This window comes from Gekko japonicus, unplaced genomic scaffold, assembly GCF_001447785.1.
Source record: "Gekko japonicus isolate JY-2015 unplaced genomic scaffold, Gekko_japonicus_V1.1 scaffold173, whole genome shotgun sequence".
Taxonomy (NCBI): domain Eukaryota; kingdom Metazoa; phylum Chordata; class Lepidosauria; order Squamata; family Gekkonidae; genus Gekko; species Gekko japonicus.
This window is the reverse complement of record NW_015161407.1, coordinates 178,868-198,016: the sequence shown is the minus strand read 5'-3', so window position 1 is coordinate 198,016 and position 19,149 is coordinate 178,868. Positions and strand designations below refer to the sequence as shown.

At 43.9% G+C, this 19,149-nt stretch overlaps 1 protein-coding gene across 1 annotated transcript in view; it reads left to right on the top strand.

Moving 5' to 3' along the window:
• The window catches only part of LEF1 (lymphoid enhancer binding factor 1), a 135,062-nt gene extending 118,744 nt beyond the window's left edge, over positions 1-16,318 (top strand). The window contains exons 12-13 of the mRNA XM_015426293.1: positions 144-184; positions 15,922-16,318. Coding sequence (XP_015281779.1) covers positions 144-178 — 35 coding nt within the window. The 3' untranslated portion in view covers positions 179-184; positions 15,922-16,318. The remainder of the gene's footprint in view (positions 1-143; positions 185-15,921) is intronic.
• Positions 16,319-19,149: the final 2,831 nt, after the last annotated feature.

Below are 19,149 nucleotides of genomic sequence, written 5' to 3'. Positions count from 1 at the left end.
ACACAAAATGGCTGGTATAAGAACCATGAAAGGCAGAGGAAATGAAATCGGCATACTATTCTAGCATAAGACCCTCTTTTTATTTGGAGTGTGGGGAAAAATTCTTCAGTGGAAATTTGTTAAAGAACAACAATCTTCTACAGGTGCAGCCCCAAGAATGACAGCTGCCTACATCTGAAGCATGGTAAGAATACTTCTAAAAGCCTTTCTGCTAAATTTTAGAATAAGATATTTGTAGGTCTCTCTTGCTTTAAACTCTTGAACAAAACATGACTTCAGCACACATTTTTGAAGTGCTTTCTCCTCAAATGAATGCTCTTGTGATTGATGGTTTTTATACCGGCTGTGTTTTTAGCCTCTAACTTTTTGTTCTTTAATTTACACCATACAATCTGACCATACCTCACTGAGTAGCTGTAAATCTACCTGTGATGCACTAGAATGATTTCACTAAGCAGTCAAACCATTCTAGCCAACAGCGTGATGAAAAAAATCATCATTAAAAGGAAGTTAGAAGTGATTCTCAGCATCTGAGTTAATTTGCACTAATTACTACTCACCTAGTGCTCTCTGGGCAAGAGGAGGATTAATTTGATTCTCTGGTACATTTTTCCATTTGAATTTCATATTCATGGAAGTGCATTTTTATTTCAACTCAAGACTTTGTTTCTCTTGTCATTGTACTAAGTGTTGGTTGTGTAGATCTTGCTACAAAAACTAAGATAGAGATCAGAAAAATAATCTAAATGTCTGCTAAAAGCAAGAATTGTCAGATTGGATACCACCATTCAAAGCTTAATGGTAGACTTCTTAACTGCTATGTTTGCAAATTCTCATCTTCTGCCTAGTTTATTAGCAAAGGCTCAAAGCTATTGCAGGCTGTGCGGGGTCTATCTTAGATACAAACTTCTAAAATTGTTCTAACATTGTACTAACATTGAATATGTTGATGATGAGGAATTAGGACAAGTGTCTTCACTTCTGGCCTATTCCCCTTCCCCCAGATTCTCTACTGGCTGTCTTGAATAGCATGCTTTGACATCCTTGTTCTATCTAATCAGACTTCAGATTTTAAAAAGAAAATCAAGTTTTTAAATAGGAACATCACTAGAGAGGCTTTTTGCTTACTGTTCTGTTCCCAATAGACAGACATTACCTCAGTTCCCAGTATTTACTATGGGAAACCTGCATAGTTTCAGTTACTATGAGAATAGTCTTGGTCAGAATGGAAGTAGCAAAGGTGTCCTACATCTTATATATATATATAATTCTCCTAACGTGTTGGCCATTTCCAGCTCTCCCATTGGCTGTGCTGTGCGCTCCATCAGCCATTGGCCCATCAATTGCCACTCAAGAGTAATCGCGTGCCATTGGCTCGGTGCTGGGTCCCCTCCTCTTCCCCGCTCACTGTCACCTCAGCCACTGTTCCCTGTCAGAACAACTGCCAAAATGGCTGTCTCTCCTGATGAAGACACTTCTCCTGCTTGGCTCTTTTCCCTCAGTGACAGTTGCTAGGCAATCAAGCTGGGTTCTGTCAGAAAAAAGGCAAAGCCAAGAGACCATTTCCAGGCCTTTGTGGGGAACTCATTGGGGCCAGTCCTGACTAGGGTTGCTGCTCCAGGTTGGGAAATTCCTGAAATTCTGTGATGGAGTCTACAGAAGACAGGGTTTGAGGAGGAGAGAAGCCTCAGCTGAATAGAATGCCATAGAGTCCACCCTCTAAAGCAGTTATTTTCTCCAGGGGGAGAGAGATCTGTTGTCTGGAGTACAGTTGTGATACCAGGCGATACCACAGCCAGTGTGGCGTAGCAGTTAATACTTCAGAGTAGGGTCTGCCAGACCCAGGTTCTTGCTGTGGAAGCTGAGTGAGTGATTTCGGACCAGTCACAGACTTTCAGCCTAACATACCTCACAGGGTTGTTGTGCAGGTCAAAAGGGGGAGAGGAGACTGATGTAAGCTGCTTTGGTCCCCACTGCAGAGAAAGTCTGTACTTTTTCTCGTGGGGAACCATTGTTGTCAATCTCCAGGTGAGGACTGGAGATCACTCAGAATTACAATTACTCTCCAAGAGGGAGCGGAGAGGAGATGGAAAGATGAAGTCAGAGGGGCAGATAACAGTAGGTTGATGTTTGGCTGGGAAGGAGATAAGGCTGCCAGCTCCAGGTTGGGAAATTCCTGGAGATTTGAGGGGTGGAGCCTGGAGAGGGTGAAGTTTGAGGAGGGGTTGGACGTCAAACAGGTACAATGCCATAAACTCCACCCTCCAAACCAGCCATTTCCTCCTGGGGAACCACTGCTGCCAATCTCCAGACGAGGGCTGGAGATCACTCAGAATTACAGCTGCTCTTCAGATGGCAGAGATCAGTTCCCCTGGAGAAAACAGTGGACTCTGTGTCATTATATGCTGCTGAGATCACCACAGCAAATTGACGCTGAGTGCCCAAGGTCAGGGCACCTGCCCGAGCCTCTTTCTAGAGTTCATTGTATTTATTTCCACAACAAGCCTTATTCTTAATAATGTAATAATACAAGAAGGTGGCCCTTTTTCTTCAAACAGAAATGTCATAAGAGATATGCATGTTGCATTCATTGCACGTGGCTTCAAATAGCAGAGTCTATGAAAAGCACCTTGGGGAGGGATCATGTGTTTTTCCAGCTACAGCTTATTTCCAATTGGGTTCTGGGAAAATGCACCATCCTGTAGGAGAAGCAGTTCTCTGAAGATCTCAACAACAGATGAGCAACAACTGTTGGGGTGTGTGTGTGTGCGTGTGTGCCACACTGATAATCTTCACAGCCCTCTAAGTTTAGAAATCAGATGAGATCCAGATCAAGTTGCCAGGGAGGAAAGCATTAAGCTTCCTGGATGGCTCCCTGATGCTCTGCTATTGCTTGTCTTTCTGACCTTGCTAACATCAACCTAAATTCCCTTGTCTTTCCTCCATTTTCCATCTTTCTCCTGCCAAAACATATTCCCGTGTTCCGAAATCCCTCCGAATCTTGGAAACAGGATAAATTATGCAAAAAAGGAGATATATGCAAATTGGCTTGATTTTCATAATCCAGAGTTCAGGTTTTCTTGGCACTGTACAGACACAGCTGTTATAGCTGGTCTGGAGCAGAGAACAAGACTAAGAAGTACCCCCTATATGAAAGGGGGTTCTAGGACAAGTTTAGCAGTGTAAACACAAATGGAAGAGGTCTACTAGATGTCCAGTGTGTGTGTGTGGTAGGGGGAATCCCTCCCTTATTCCCTTCTATCGCCATTACGTGGGTTACTCTCATTCTAAACCTTTGAAACCTAGATCCACCTGACATAGCTCATGACACAGTAAAATCATAGTATAATCTTATTTGTAAACTGCCTCAAACAGGCATCTGGAAGAGGCAGCATATAATTTTTTTAATATAACTAAATGGCTCAGAAGAGCGGAAAGGATGATATGGGACTGTAGGTGAGACAGCTTTTAGGTCATGCAGAGGCAAGACAATACAGTTGTGAATGTCTTTGAGTTTCTTCTTTCCTGCTAAAAATTGCTTTTCTGAAATCCGATGGGGTAACTGTATGTGCTCCTTTGTTTTGGCAGCTACAGAAGAGTCCTCTCTAGAGAGATAAATTTGTGGAAAATTTGAATCCATTAAGGGGAGAGGAATGGAAATTTTAGAAAACAGCAGAACAAAAATATACTTTCTTTATCACCCTAAACTTATTTTACTGCTGTAACTGCTGTAATAACATACAAAATTGTATTCAGGCATACTTATGGGATATAGAAGTATAAATGCCTTCATTTACTAAATGTAGAATTGTAAATATGCTCAACATTTAAGAAACAGAAAGAAAGCTACAGACTGCTGCACTCTTCTACCTTAACTCATGTAACTCATGGAGATACGTCAAGATGGCTAGCTGTATTAGTCTGTCTATAGCAGTAGAAAACAGCAAGAGCCCAGTAGCACCTTAAAGACTAACCAAATATGTGGCAGGGTATGAGCATCTGTATCTGAAGAAGGGAGCAATGACTCACGAAAGCTCATACCCTGCCACAGATTTTGTTAGGCTTTAAGGTGCTACTGGACTCTTGCTCTTTTCTCATGGAACTCATGGAACACTTTTGTAGTAAACAAAACAGAACATATTTAGACAAAATGTCTCTTATTTGGACAAACTGTTTCTTAGGAATAGCAATATATTTGGGTGTGATGTAAAACTTTATAACCTTGGAAACACTGAACTCATCAACAGCTCATCACTATAGCAACTGTGGACCACATCAGTCACATTTAAATAATGAACATATCTTTGAAAACATCTTTATATGTCTGAAGAATACTTAGGAAGGAATTGTCATTATCTAATGCTGTAGAGTGTATTACATAAAAATCATACACTATCATCTTTAAAAGCATTTCAATCCAGAAGAAAAATGTATTATTAAAAACATTCCCAAGGAAAAAAATGAAATTTTCTGGAATCTCTTTTTAAAAAATGTCCTCAGTGTTAAAAAAAAGCTGCCCCTCCTCCTAACCCTTCACACTTCTAGTCCTGTGAAAATTTTAAACCAACAAAAATGGTTGCAGCATAAACTTTTGTGCGTTTGAGCCCATTAAAGTTTGTTATAACCCCACAGTATCATACTGAACTTTAGATAAATGGATTCAGTAACCAAAGCCCATAGTGTCTCTAGCCTGTGGAGCCCTGCCTATGTGTGCAAGCCATACTTCTGCCTGCCTGTTCCCTACTGGCAAGTAGGCTAGCTATAGCCTCCGTCTCTATTCCCCCCTCCAATTTGTCCTGCCTGTCTACCTGCCAGTAGGTACAAGCAAATTTTGCAAGTGCATAGCAGCTGCAGTTCTGAGACTGGAATAGGTTACACAAGCATAGTAATCATATTTGTACATAATCTGAAATCCCTCCCTAAGCCATGGAAAAGGTAGAGTGACTGGCTGGAAAAGGAAAATGCTATGCTTAGAAATGTCAGTCAGGACAATCCTGTTTTAGTAGGAAGTGTGACTGACATTTCTAGTTGGACAGCGTCATGTCAGGTATGTGTATATCTGCTCAATCACACTGTCTCCTTGCTTCCCTGGACACTGATTAGACAGTGAGGCATCAAGATAACTGTGAGATCATGATGTTTCTAATTACTCCCAAATATTGGGATGATTCTGTGTGGATTCAGAACATTTATTATATTTTACAATGGGCGTGGTTAGACCAAATCTTGATTAGTACACTTCTGACTATATTATTTGTCAGACAGCAACACTACCAAACTAATAAGATATTATGTGAATCAACCCATAAAAACTATTTTGTGGATATTCAATACTACAGTATGATTCATGCATAATGATAAACTATGGTTTGTCATTATAGGAATAAACCTTGGAAATCTTTGGGCTCAGGAAGTAATAATTTCCATTTCACAGCAAACAAATTCAACATAACTGAACTACATATACCAGAGGTGTTGAAATCATTTGTTATGAGGGCCGAATCTAACATAGATGTGACTTTGTTGGGCGTGGCCACATGTGCCATAAAACATAAGGCCAGGCACGGGAGATATAAACTTTATAAAGGACAGCAGCTGGTAAGCTCCACGTTGGTGTGTCCTCACTGCAAGGCTCCATGGGCTTGGAGTGGTGCAGAGGAAAATCCGCATGGGCAGACTGGAGGGGCAGTGGTGCAGTACTGGGCAGACACTCCCGCATTGCCCGCATTGCCTAGCAAACCCCTTCCCCAGCCTGCTCCCGCTGCCAACGCTGTGAGCCCAGTCCCCTGGGTAAAAACATGAAGCAGCTGGGTGTTGTGGGCTCCCCCATGCACCCGAGCCACCGTGGAAGAGGACTGGGAAAACAAGTTGAACTAATCCCCTAGCCTGTGGAAGAGGGGCTGCAGTGTCCCAGGTCTGAGGCCACATGTATGGCAGGACCCAGGCCAAATAAAGCCCAATAAGCTCCAGATGTCAATGTGTTGGCAGCTGCCTCCAGCCAAGGCTGCCAGGCAATCCATGGTGGGGTGATGTTGAGGATTCAAACCAGAGATTGCCAGCAAACTGTGCCACTCCCGTGTGGTGGCAGCTGCTGAAAGCCTGCCAGATCATCTGATGGGGGAGTGGGCACCATGTGCACAAGGCTGCACATGTGGCAGAGGCCCCAGGCCACCCAGCAACCAGTATAACTAGAAATCGCTGGCACACACACACACCCCAAGGTGGCAACCACCTACGGCTAGAGGCTACCAGGTGGTCCATGGAGGAGGGAGGCCCAGCCACCAAGTTGCATGCTTGGTGGCAGGACAAGGCCCCCGATGTGTGGAAAAAACTGCTGAAGAACAACCCCCCCATGGTGCAAAGCACAGCTGGTGCATGGGGACTGTGAATATGGCAGCAGTGCTGGCTGCCACCAGGTCCCAGCAGAGAATCGTCTGCACCCCTCATGTGCAAATGCCGATCCCTGTGGCCATTCAGGACAGCATCCGCGAGCTCCCCTTGAAACTCTGAGCTGGCATGAATGTGGTGGCGGTGCCTCCCAGTTTTCCAGCGAGGCTGCTGCTGAAGCCACAATCAGAGTGGCTCAGCCCACCCCCAGTAGCCGCCTGTTCCCTCCCTCAGATCGGATGCCTGCGAGCCGGATAAGACCCCTGGACAGGCCGGTTCTGGCCCCCCAGGTCAGACACCCTGGGTTAGACCGTGGTTTGAAATCTAAATCAGTGTTTGAATAGGGCATGGGGAAAAGCAAGATGGAAATATTTTAATAAACAAAATAAACGATTTGCTACAAAAGCAGAAGTGATTACTTTCCAACCCATGTGGAATATGTGCATGTGGAATATAAGCATCATTTCCCTAACAGCAAAGCATAATTGTGATTGTTCATGGCATGTGAACTGTGCCTGTACCTCTGTGTTGCGCTTAAGTGTAGGCCAGATTATATGTTTGTATTCCAATCAAATACTCTCAGTTCAAAATTTCTGTGGTAACATCTTACTTTGTGACAACTGTGCATCAAAAGATTCCAATGACAAGACCCTGGAATCGACCACAGCATGGTATATTTAAGGGTATGTTCAAACCGTGGTAAAAATCACATTTTGTGGTAACTTTACCACATTAAACAAGTACAGTGTGAAATGGCTCCGGGTAGGAAGGGGAATCTACTAAAAAGTTGGATGTCCCATAATACTTGTGTCTTTTCAAGGGCCAGCTATTCCATGACATACAAGTAGTAAGGGAAGAGTGTGATCCTTCTTTGAACAGCTGAAAGATGTTCTTAATCTCCAATACACATAAGAGCTTCAGGTTTTGGGGAGCCTTGTGACAACAAAAATTAGTAAATTAAAATTATGCTTATTGCTGAGTGTGAACTGTAATTGCTGAGTGTGAACTGTAATTGTAATGCTTTGATTAAAACTTGTTTTGAGAACAAATCTAAAGTGCAGGAGAAAATATGCTGTAGAAGTTCCACTCAACAAAGGCTGAGGAACCAGCTTCCATTATTAAAGTATAATGCCACAGAACAACAGTGTGTGTTTTGTTCATGTATAGCAGGCTGACACCTGCTGGGGAAGAAGGGGAATGGAAAACAAAATTATGCTTATTGCTGAGTGTGAACTGTACCCCACTCCTGACATGTGTGCATGCGCGCGCGCGCGCGCGCACACACACACATTATGATAGTGCTAAGGCCAAAATTGGAAACAGTCTTCCATTTCTTTGCTTCAGAGGGTAGCCGTGTTGGTCTGCAGCTGAACAGCTAGACTGAAGTTCAGTAGCACCTTAAGAGATTGACAAGATTTTCGGGGTATGAACTTTCAAGAGGCAACACTTCCTTTTGTGTATGATAAAAGGAATTTTAATTCTCAAAAGCTCATACCCCCTCCCCAGTTGTTAAGCTTTAAGATACTACATTTACCGGTATTTTCTGGATCGCACCAAATCTGTCTGGTTCAGCTTTCTGTTTATTTATTAAAACATGTATACCTCCAACTGTTCCTTGTGATTCAAGGCAGGTTTTAATGATAGTTGAAAAGCATTTTCAGTTGAAAACAAAAAAAACCTAAAATAACAAACCCCAGATCTCCCCCTCCCTCCCCCCCTTAAAAGATGCCTGCCATTCAACCCCCCTCAAAAGCTCTGGCAAACAAGCAGGCCTTGTAGCACCTCCTGAAGGTCTCCGTGGATGCAGTGTCCTCTCACCTTTCCAAGGAACCCATTCCACAGAGCCAGAGCCACAACAGAAAAGGCCCGGGCTCTAGTCGGTGCCAGATGGGCCACCCTAAGTAGTGTGATAGCACAGAGATGGCTGCCTGACAGCTGTCGTTTGAGCTTAAGGACGTATGGAAGGAGATGACCCTGTTGCCATCGGAGGCCAAACAGATACCTCTGGGAAGCTCACAAGCAGGTTATGAAGGCAACGGTCTTTCCTTGTCCTTAGTCTCCAGCTTTGGGTACATAAAGGTATGGTGTATATTGCCTCTGAATGCAGAAGTTCCACTTAATTTTCATGTGCCATAGCTGTTCACCAAGAATTCATCTAATTTTAAAATGTAAAAAAGTAATTTAAAAAGAATGCAAACCCATGTTGTTGTAAGCATGGATTACTGTAATGCACTATATGCGGGGCAGCCCTTGAAGATGATTCACAGAAACGTGGCAGTCTGTCAATCATTGGGGTAGTCCATCAGGACAACATTACACCAGTCTTGAGGCCTTTTCACCGGCTGCCAATTTGTTTCTGGATCCAGCTTAAGGTACTGGTGTTAGCCTTTAAAGACCTTTATGTCTCTATCAATATCAACCCGTGTGGCAATTGTGCTCCTCACAACAGGGTCTCCTAGCAGTCTCCTTGCTCTGAAGGATATTGACTGTTAAAGCCCAGGATTTTTCTGTTGTTTCTCTGCCACTATGGAATGGCCCCCCATAAAGGGTGAGGCAGGAACACTCTATGAGCTTCGGGTGAGGTTGTAAAATGGAGCTATTTAAGAGAGCTTATAGGGTAACTAGAAGGCTATAGAAGTAAGTTTATTTATTTTTATTATTTATTTTATTACATTTATACCCCGCCCTCCCCGCGAACGGGCTCAGGGCGGCTCACATAGGGCCCCAAGTGTGTTCAATATACAAAGTTGCATAATACAGAATACAAATTAAAACAAGTTAAAATCAGTTCTAGCGTAGCAGGGGGGAAGGTTGGGGTGATGGAAAGATGTTACCCCCCCCCCCCAGTGGTCTCTCTCTATAAAGGAGCGGTGGTGGTAGTGGCAGTGGCGGCTCCTACTCGTAAGCCTGGCGGAAGAGCTCCGTCTTGCAGGCACTGCGGAACTGCACAAGGTCCCGCAGGGCCCTGATCTCCTCCGGGAGCTCATTCCACCAGGTAGGAGCCACCACTGAGAAAGACCTGGCCCTTGTTGCCACAAGCTTGGCCTCCTTAGGGCCCGGGGTCACCAGCCGGTGTTGTGACCCCAACCGAAGTGCTCTTTGGGGAATATATGGGGAAATAAGTTCTCAATTATCTATTTTAATAGCTTTAATACATGTGGGTGTCCCCCCCCCTCCCCAGTATTTATTTTGCTACTTGTCTTAGGTCCTGGCTATGCCAGGAGAAAGCAATTAAAAAGCATATAACATTGTGAGTTTTGTGGCAAAAATGTCCAAAGGAGGGGAAATGTCACATATTTACGGATACCTCTGCATATACAAGCAATAGTATGCTTGTATACTGTGATCAACTGGGGGCTTGAGAGAGAGTTGCAGTCTTTCTTGTACGGATTGAATGTTAAGTGTCTGATGGAAAATGGCTTTTGCCAATACGTTGTTTTGCCGCACCTGTCCTTGTTGCTGTGAGAGCTATGTAAACCCAGTCCTTTCCAGTAGGCCAGACCCATTGAGTTTAATGTGCCTTGACTAAACTGGGCTATTTTTGGTTCAGCTAGCAATAATGTCATCATGATCGTGTTACTTATTTCTGACCTGGAAACAGTATGGGTCAGCCAAAGTCCATATAAATAGCCCCATTCAAACGAACTTCCTTCAGATACCACGTTGTAGGGATAGTTAAAACTGTATGTATTGGCGAATAGGCTTTCAGCTAGTTATCTGGGTTTCGATCAGAACCTTTTTATTTTTTATGCCCTGCTAGATTTGTGGACAAATATGTAAGTTTTTTTTAAACCTATACAATACAGTGGTTAGTGTTGGGGTAGGATCTGTAGGGTTGCCAGCCATTAGCAACATTGGCTTGCAACCAACAGGAAGGGACGGGACGGGAGGCTGACGTCACATTAATAGTGCAATGTCACTTTCAATGTAAACCCAGAAGTGAAATCGGTGTTTTGCTGTTGGTCCTCCCCACAAAACCTCTGTGTTTTATCATAGAGTTTGGGGTGTCCTAGATAATCACAGTGACCTCACTTCCAGGTTTGTACTGGAAGTGATTATTCCTGTTTCCCCCTGCTGGTTACTGGGCAGAGAGGATCTTCTGCCACAATGGGAGACCTGGTAAGCCTAAGAATCTGGGAGACCCAAGTTCAAATCTTTCTGCCATGGGAGCTTGCTGTATTTCCTTGTGCCAGTCACGCACTGTTGGCCTAACCAAACTCTCAGGGTTGTGAAAATAAAGTGGAAGACAACAGAATGATGTAAGCAGCTTTTGGTCTCCATAGGGTCAAAAGGCTATCCAGGTCAGGGCGGGAGAGATAATTTTGAGCATCAGGGATTTCTAAATTGTACCCCTAGTTCTTCACACTCTTAAACCTTGTTCTACTTTAACCTCAATATTGCTGCTTTAAAATAATAATAATTTAGAAGCTACCTCTTACAGATACAGAAGGCAAACTTTAGTATTTCCTGTTTCTTTCCCTGCTGCGGTAACACACCAGAACCAAAATAGCCTAAAATAAACAAGTATATAGTTAAGTTTCAGCGCTTATCAGATTGATTAATTAGAGCTTTTAAAATTGCAGACTTGACTAAAATGTAATATGCAAAACAAGGGAGTTCCCCCCCCCGAGACACTACTAAATGATCAGATTTTAAGATTAAAAAAACAAGTTAGGGAAGTCATAAAGGATGGCAGTAAAATATTGCTCTGGAATGCATAACAAATAAGGAAATGTTGGAAAGAATTTCCTTTAGATGTAGAAAGGTTGGTCTGCAGCAGTTATTAAATATGTAAAAGAGTAGGCAAGAGTTAAGGAAATACCCCCTAACCCTGAATATGTTTGATTATTGATAAGCCTCTTCTATAAAAAATTGTAGAATGTGAAGTGTTGCCCGGGGGAACTAAAGAATGCGACCTGCAGTCCTTAGAATAGAGAGGCTGGTTGTTCAAACTGAGATTCCTGCTACAGGGAAGGTTGCTTAAACCTATTTTTCCTTTGCCCCTTTGAGCTCAAAGTCACCCATACATGTTTAAAGGTAAAGGTAAAGATTCCCTTGCTTGAAAGCCAGTCGAATCCGATTCTAGGGTTGCGGTGCTCATCTCCGTTTCCAAGCTGAAGAGCCAGCACTGTCCGAAGACGTTTCCGTGGTCATGTGGCCGGCATGACTAAACACCAAGGTGCACAGAACGCTGTTACCTTCCCACCAAAGTGGTACCTATTTATCTACTTGTAATTTCTTGCTTTCGAACTGCTAGGTTGGCAGGAGTTGGGACTAGAGACGGGAGCTCACTCCATCATGCGGCAACCCGGGTCTCGAACTGCTGCACTACCAACCTTCCACAGCCTGCAGTTCAGCGTCTTAACCCCTTGAGCCACCGCAGCTCCTACATACATACATGTTTAAGACAGTACATATTTATTAATTAGCAAATCCAAGTGAAACAACTACAAAATATGGCCCTGTGTAAATGTGCACGGGCTCCTGCTTCACATACCCCTCTTTATAATTCAGAGTGCAGAAAAGAACCGTTTCTGGGGAAGGGGTAGTCTCTGGTATCTGCATGCCAAAATTTCAGTGTTACCTTATAACTTGAGAACATTTTGTTTTTTAATGCTCAGCTTTTCTTTCTGTGGACCAATTCCTCGTCTCTTTGTGGCTGGCAGATCTGCGCTATGGCATAAACGGCAGAGACGGCGGATCTTGTTGTGGCTCGGGCTCAAGGCTTCACATATGTAAAATGTGACTCGCAGCGCTTTGCTTTGAAGCCTAACCACAGCCAGGGAGCTGTAATTGCAGTCTTTGATTGCGCCGACTTCACTTGCGGGTTGGGCTTTGCTCGGGCATGCCTGGCTTGGCGAGACTTCAGCTGCAGCCCTCCAGTGAAGCCTTAGATGTGGGAAGTCTTCAGTCTCTGAAGCGCATACCTGTGGTTTCTTGAAAAGAATCCTGGCTTGACCTGTTTTATATCTGTAAGGCAACACCAGAGCTGTTCCTTTAAGGCTCTGATCAGCTTATTGGCAGGGAGTGGAAGCGACTTCCAGTTTTTTTAGCTCATGCTTGCAGAGACTTGGACTTTTTTTAAAAAAACTGTTTTTACAATGGGGAAGGTTTTTACTTCACCGACCACTGCATCAGCAGAGAAGTCATGGCACTGCATGCCTTCCTACTGAGCTCCTGGGGAACAGGGTCAGTGGAAGCAACATGAGGGCAAAGTCAGGCAGAGGTCTGCAGGGAGAGGGGGTGTCAGCAAAAACACACCCTCTTCTCTACCACTGGTATCACCAGCAGGGAGGAGCCTGTCACCATTCAATCACCAGCAGGGAGGAGGTTTGAATCCAACTCACTCCCTAATATGTCATAGTCAATGCAGAAACTAAAATAAAGCAGTACAAAGCAGATCCTGAACCTTGCGCTGTACACACTTGCAATAATATTTGCAGCCTTTCTTCAGTCTGCGATGGAAAAACGAAGCTGTTAACAACGTAAAAGTCCAGAAAAGTGCTACAGTAGCACTTTGAGGGAAACTTTAGTTTTTGTTTTTAGAAGGGGGGGGGAAGGTGTCCACTTTGAGGACAGAAGGCCAGAGCAAGGCCGTGGACATTATTTTAACCTCCTCACTTCAAAGACGGGCTGCTGGTAAGAGAAGAGGGCGGTGGTGGAGAAACTGGGAACCATCTCAACAGAAGGGCATTTCATTTCCTTCGGCAAGGAATGCATTTCTGGCTGGGAATGGAGAGTCATTCTGAATCGCGGGGCTTGTGTCAGACCGCTGTGAGCCACTGGCCTGGCGCCTCAAGGCTGTTCCTCAACAGGAAACAGAATGTTTTAATGTAGGACTGAGAGGAAAACCTTCCCAGGAAGAGCAACCTGGACCAAACCTTTGAAATTATGGGATGAAAAGGCCCAGAGTAAATATAAATCGGCAGGGTGCTCTCTCTCCAGTGTTCCTGGGCTGTTTGCTTGGCCTCTCCTTCAGTGCTCCTTGGAAAAGTAAAGCCCTTCATGACTCTTTGATCCCAGTCTCCTGGAGCAGCTTTAAAAAAATAAGGCAGGAAACCAAGGGATGCTTTTAAAAAGAAAAATAGAAAACCTGGGGGTGTAGGGTAGCTTTATGAGGAAATAGGAACTGGATTCGTTAGCTGCAGACGACCACCTTGGTTGAAAGCAGCTCTTTTGCAGGGGGCACTTGACTTTGTCTTTTGAAAGGTCATGGAGATTTAAATGGGAAAGGGGGGGGGAAGAATCCCCCCACCGCACAGGAATATAGGTGTAAGTTTTCTCTTTATTATGTGTAGAGAAATGGAGATATGCTCCCTGTAAATTCAGTCTGTGACGTGTATTGTTGTGCAGTGGTTTACCTGAAGTACTCCGGCTAGCCTACGTGCACAGCTTATTCAACTCAGAAGTTGCAACTATATTGGCAATTATTGGTATTATTATAGATAATAATGGCTGCAAAGTTTAGGGCTGGGCAGACGAAGAGAGTCGGATTGTTGTCTCTGTGTTTAAATAACTTGGGGTACAAATATACAATATCATTATCCTCAAATGTGTGGTTGTGTGAATAGGGTCATAAGGATCTTGTTTTCCCTTTCATCAGCTCCCCTTCAAATGTACAAAAAGTTCATTGGTTTTGAAAGATGGATTTGAAACATCAGGATTCTTAAGAGAGTGAAATGCTTAAAATAGAACAGGAGCCTTATTAAGCAGCTCACTGAAGTCCTATGGAGGCCTCCACTCCCCTCCCCTAGTGATACCTCCAGTGCTTAATTTTGAACAGAAAGGCCAATATGGAGACTGAGCAAAAGCCATTCAGCACTGGGGCTCGACACTGGGCAGTTGTGGTGGGGCTGCTTTTAATCCTGTGTTCTGCATCGTCAAAGCAGATCATCACTTCCACTATGCCCATCAGTTATGGCTGTTTCTATGGTGAATGGGCTAAGGCCCACATCTCAGTGGAAGAGCCTCTGTTTTGCACGAAGGAGGTCCCAGGTTCAATCCCTGGCACCTCTAGTAAAAAAGTAAGAGTAATAGGTGCTGGGAGGGAAGGCGTCATTGTATAGCCCAGTCTCAGCAGGGTCTGTACCGGTGTTCCCTCTAAGCTGAGTTAGTGTGAGCTAGCTCAGTTTTTTTAGCCTCCTCCTCACACATTTTTGTCTTAGCTCAGGAAAGATGGCTCCAGAGCAAACTAACTTATGCAGTGGCCAAATCACTCGCTCACCGCTTTAATGCCAGTAGCTCACAAAGAAGAATTTTTGTTCACAAGACTCCACAACTTAGAGGACACATTGATCTGTACTTGAATGAGAGACCACCAAGGAATACTTTGCCGAGGAAGGCAATCGCAAACCAGCTCTGCTTCTCACCTTAAAAGTCATGTGCAACTTGATGGCCCTTTATACACACACACACACACAATAGGTGAAAGACCTCTCCCTGAGAACCTGGAGAGCCACTGTCTGATGGACAGATGGTCTGATTCAATATAAGGCAGATTAATGTGTGCTCAAGGCATTTAACTGTTAAGGAAGGAGCCACTGCTTTGTGGGAAAGTACATGCTTTCCATGCATAAGGTCCCAATTTCAGTCCAGTCTCTTGAATTTAAAGGATATCTGGTAGCAGAGCTGGGGAAGATCTCTAACTAAGACCTTGGAGAGCTGCTGCCAGCATAGACAGTATTAAGCTAGGGTTGCCAGCACTGCCTTCGCAAATGCTGGGAGATTTTGAGGGCGAAGTTTTCAGAAGGAGGTGATCTTACCTCTGACTGAAGGGTGAATACCATAGAGAGACGGGAATTCCTAGACCATCGCTATGGAGGCCCCAGCTTTTTTTCTCCCATCCTGCTCAGTGTGTTGGAGGCAGAGGATTGGGGCCAAGGGCAGGGGGTTTGGTTGCTATGGGGTGGGCAAATGGCAGACCTAAACTTGGTGGACAAGCTGCATTCACTCAGCCCCCGCATCTAAAGTTTTATGGTAGTGCAAGCGCCCAACTTACAACATTGTTTTGCAAGTTTTATAGAAGTAATGTACTTTGAAGCTTTTTGTAACGCTCTCTAAAGCACTACATAAATGTAAAGCAGCATTGCTGTCTATCATATAATGGAATGTCCTGATGCATTTAAAATGTTTTTGGTGGGTTTTTTTTGTCTAATTTCCCCCCATTCTCCTGTGTCTTGCCCAGCTTTTTTTCTCCCATCCTGCTCAGTGTGTTGGAGGCAGAGGATTGGGGCCAAGGGCAGGGGGTTTGGTTGCTATGGGGTGGGCAAATGGCAGACCTAAACTTGGTGGACAAGCTGCATTCACTCAGCCCCCGCATCTAAAGTTTTATGGTAGTGCAAGCCCAACTTACAACATTGTTTTGCAAGTTTTATAGAAGTAATGTACTTTGAAGCTTTTTGTAACGCTCTCTAAAGCACTACATAAATGTAAAGCAGCATTGCTGTCAATCATGTAATGGAATGTCCTGATGCGTTTAAAATGTTTTTGGTGGGTTTTTTGTCTAATTTTTCCCCATTCTCCTGTGTCTTACAGGTGGAAAGAGAAATGCTTTTTCGACATGCAAAGCAAAAGCAGCAACATCAGGGCCCCTTCTTGAAATGGAAGCTTGTTAAATTTCCAGGCATGTCCTTCACCTGAACGGACCACCACTAAGGAGTATGTCTCGGATGTCTAAACTTGCCCTACTGTCACTGCTAAAGACGCTGAACCATAGACAATCACTGCCACGTCCTTTTCGCTACCACGGACCCCCTAGAACTGACACCCTAAAAAGAGCAAGATGAGCATTTCAGAACTACCCCCGTTCGCAGAGAACCTTCTCGCCTTCCCTCTGCCTTACGCACTCCTTCATTTGTATGTCATACGTTTGTCTGTACTGAGTCAGCATCAGAATACTTCAGCTGTGTTGTTTTTGCTTCAGCCAGCCGCGACTCCCGTTCTGGCCCTTCACAGAGAAGGAATAGAATTGATTTGTTGAGGAAGGCGCAGTCCAATGTTATTTAACAGTGTAAAAGGATCAATCTTTAGCTTTTTTAAAAAGAAAACTTGAATGCTTTTATATTTTAGTTTATTTCCTTGGTGTATATTTTTTATTGTCCTTGTGGTTTTGAAATAAGTATCAAAAGTCTTGAATCCATTTTTTTTTTTTTACAAAAGAAGAACAATTGCGATGGAGGAGTATGTGGCTTTCCTCCCCTTGGTTAATGGTTTGTAGCATAAATCCCTCATTTTCAGAGTATGCTCTGGAGTCCTATAATTGCACCAATCAGCTGGTCAGTAGCTGTGTTGATTCCTATCCTGTCCCTTTCCTCTATGCGTGTGTGGCCAACACACCTCATCAGATCTGACTGCAGTGAGCGCTCCTTCTACTTTCCACCTGCCCTGAGTTTCCCTGTACAAAAGGCCCAGCACTTGAATTATTATTACTTCAATTGTTCTGTATTTGTATCCGTTTTTGTTAGCCTGTTTAGTGGGATTTTATGCCAGTTGTTGAAATGAGCATCGATGTATCCATTTTTTTAGTCAAGGCACAGCCTTTGCCAAAAAAAAACCCCTCTTGTCAATTGTTATATATATTTTTTGTCATTCCAGTTTGAGTTAATGTGCTGAGCATTTGTTTTTTTTTAAATAAAAGCTTTGTAATAAAACTATAAAATACTTTTTGACGGGTTGAAAATGAGTCATCATTTGATTCAACATGTTCCACACCGGATCACTGGAAGAGTATTTGGAGACATTTCTGCTCTTCCTGACTTGTATGCTTTTCTACCCTTGGGCACAAGGCATTTGGGAAAAAAGCAGCCATGGACATAAACTGAATTTTGACTAGGGATGCAATACTAGGCATGCTTGGGATTAAAACCCCTTAAAATTGGTGGAAGTTTGTATAAACATGAGTAGGGTCAGGCTGCCACTCTCAGCATGTTCTTTTCTACAGAGGATATCGGCAAACTTCTGCATAATTGGGACTAGTGCCACCAGCTAAATTCTATAAACTTTTACTTTGAAAACTGGGCTTAGCCTTATGCATGCAGCAGAATACTGTGGGAGAATTGAGACAGCCACTTCAGAAGTACAAGAGGAGGAGCTACATTTTTTAAACGATCCCTTACGTTTAAAAGCTGCCTTCAAGTAGAAAATAGGCTCAACTTGAACCTTTCTCCCTTCTGTGCCAGTTTTGCGTGGGTGGGAGGGACACTAACTGGAGCTCTCTGGAGCTAGTGTGGTGTAGTGGTTAAAAGTAGTGGACTCTAATCTGGAGAACTGGGTTTGATTCCCCTCTCCTCCACATGAAGCCTGCTGGGTGACCTTGGGCCAGTCACAGCTCTCTCACAACTCTCAGCCCCACCTATGACACGGTACCTATTGTGGGGAGAGGAAAAGAAGGCAATTGTAAGCTGCTTTGAGGGACTCTAGTGTAGAGAACAGCAAGGTATAAAAACCAACTCTTCTTTCCAAAATACCATGTCCTGCTACTAGCCTGCAGTGACAGAACATCTGTTTGGCATGTAGAAGGTCCCAGTTTCAGTCCCTGTCTAATGCTCCCTCTAAGCTGTGGAGTCTTGTGAGCAAAACTTCTACTTTGGGAGCTACTGGCATGAAAGTTGTGAGTGAGTGATTTGGCCACTGCATAAGTTAGTTTGCTCTGGAGCCATCTTTCCTGAGCTAAGACAAAAATGTGTGAGCCAGAGGCTAAAAAACTCTGAGCTAGCTCACACTAACTCAGCTTAGAGGAAACACTGTCGCTGGCATCTCCATTTAAAGGATCCGGGAATTGGTCATGTGAGACCCTAGAAAGCTGCTGCCACTTCGAGTAAAAAAACCTCACTTTGATGGACCAATGGTCTGATTCAATATAAGGCAGCTTCATGTGTACGACACGATTCCATTACCTCATTCTACTGTGTGTATACAGATCAGGCCACAGTCCCACTGGATGGGGTTCAAAAAGGCACAGGAGGCCCTCTCTGCTGGTGGAACCTCCCCCTCCATGTCTTCTGCTGCTGCCCAAAATGGCTGCTCCTGAGGGTCAGGGGAACCCTGGGGAACAACATGGGCGGCACCTACTGTAGAAGATCACAGATCGTTCCTTATGTGAGTGAAAATGTCTTCAGGTTCAAGCCCCTGAGTCCTTTTACTTCAAAGACACTATGCGATGCTTCTGCACAATACCCAGCATTATGGGTCTCGTTGTGGGTGAGCAAAGAGAAAGAATGTTACTTTGTCATTTAATCAATCTAGCGGAACATTCAACTGCCTTGCAAGTTCTTCGTATGTGGCCATTTTTTTAGGTGAAATTAGTCAACCCACATTCAAATACATCATAGCAGAATTTCAAAAAGGCAATATTTTGAAGAGGTGTTTTTTTTAAAAAAACAACAACATTATTTGGCACAGATGGTCCATTGTTGGGGAAGTCATACTATACTTCCTGGCTCAAGCAGCTTAGGTGCATTACAAATTCTGTCAACACTTTCCATCTAAACCTGAATGCTGTTGTTAGGAACTGGCACTTCTCCTTATTCCTTTCTCAGTGAGTTTCTGGCTGAAAGTCTGGAAGAAGATTCATTGGATTCCTTCCCATAAATCTAAGAAACAACGGCAGCTACAGACACACAAGCCGGTGTGGTGTGGTGTGGTGGCACTGCTCTCCTCCTTGGCCACACAGCCTTGTTAGACAAGACTAATGCATGAAAGGAAGGAGAGGATTACAAATGCGATGTGGAACGGCCTTTGTAAGGCAGCGTCTGCCTGTGCTCT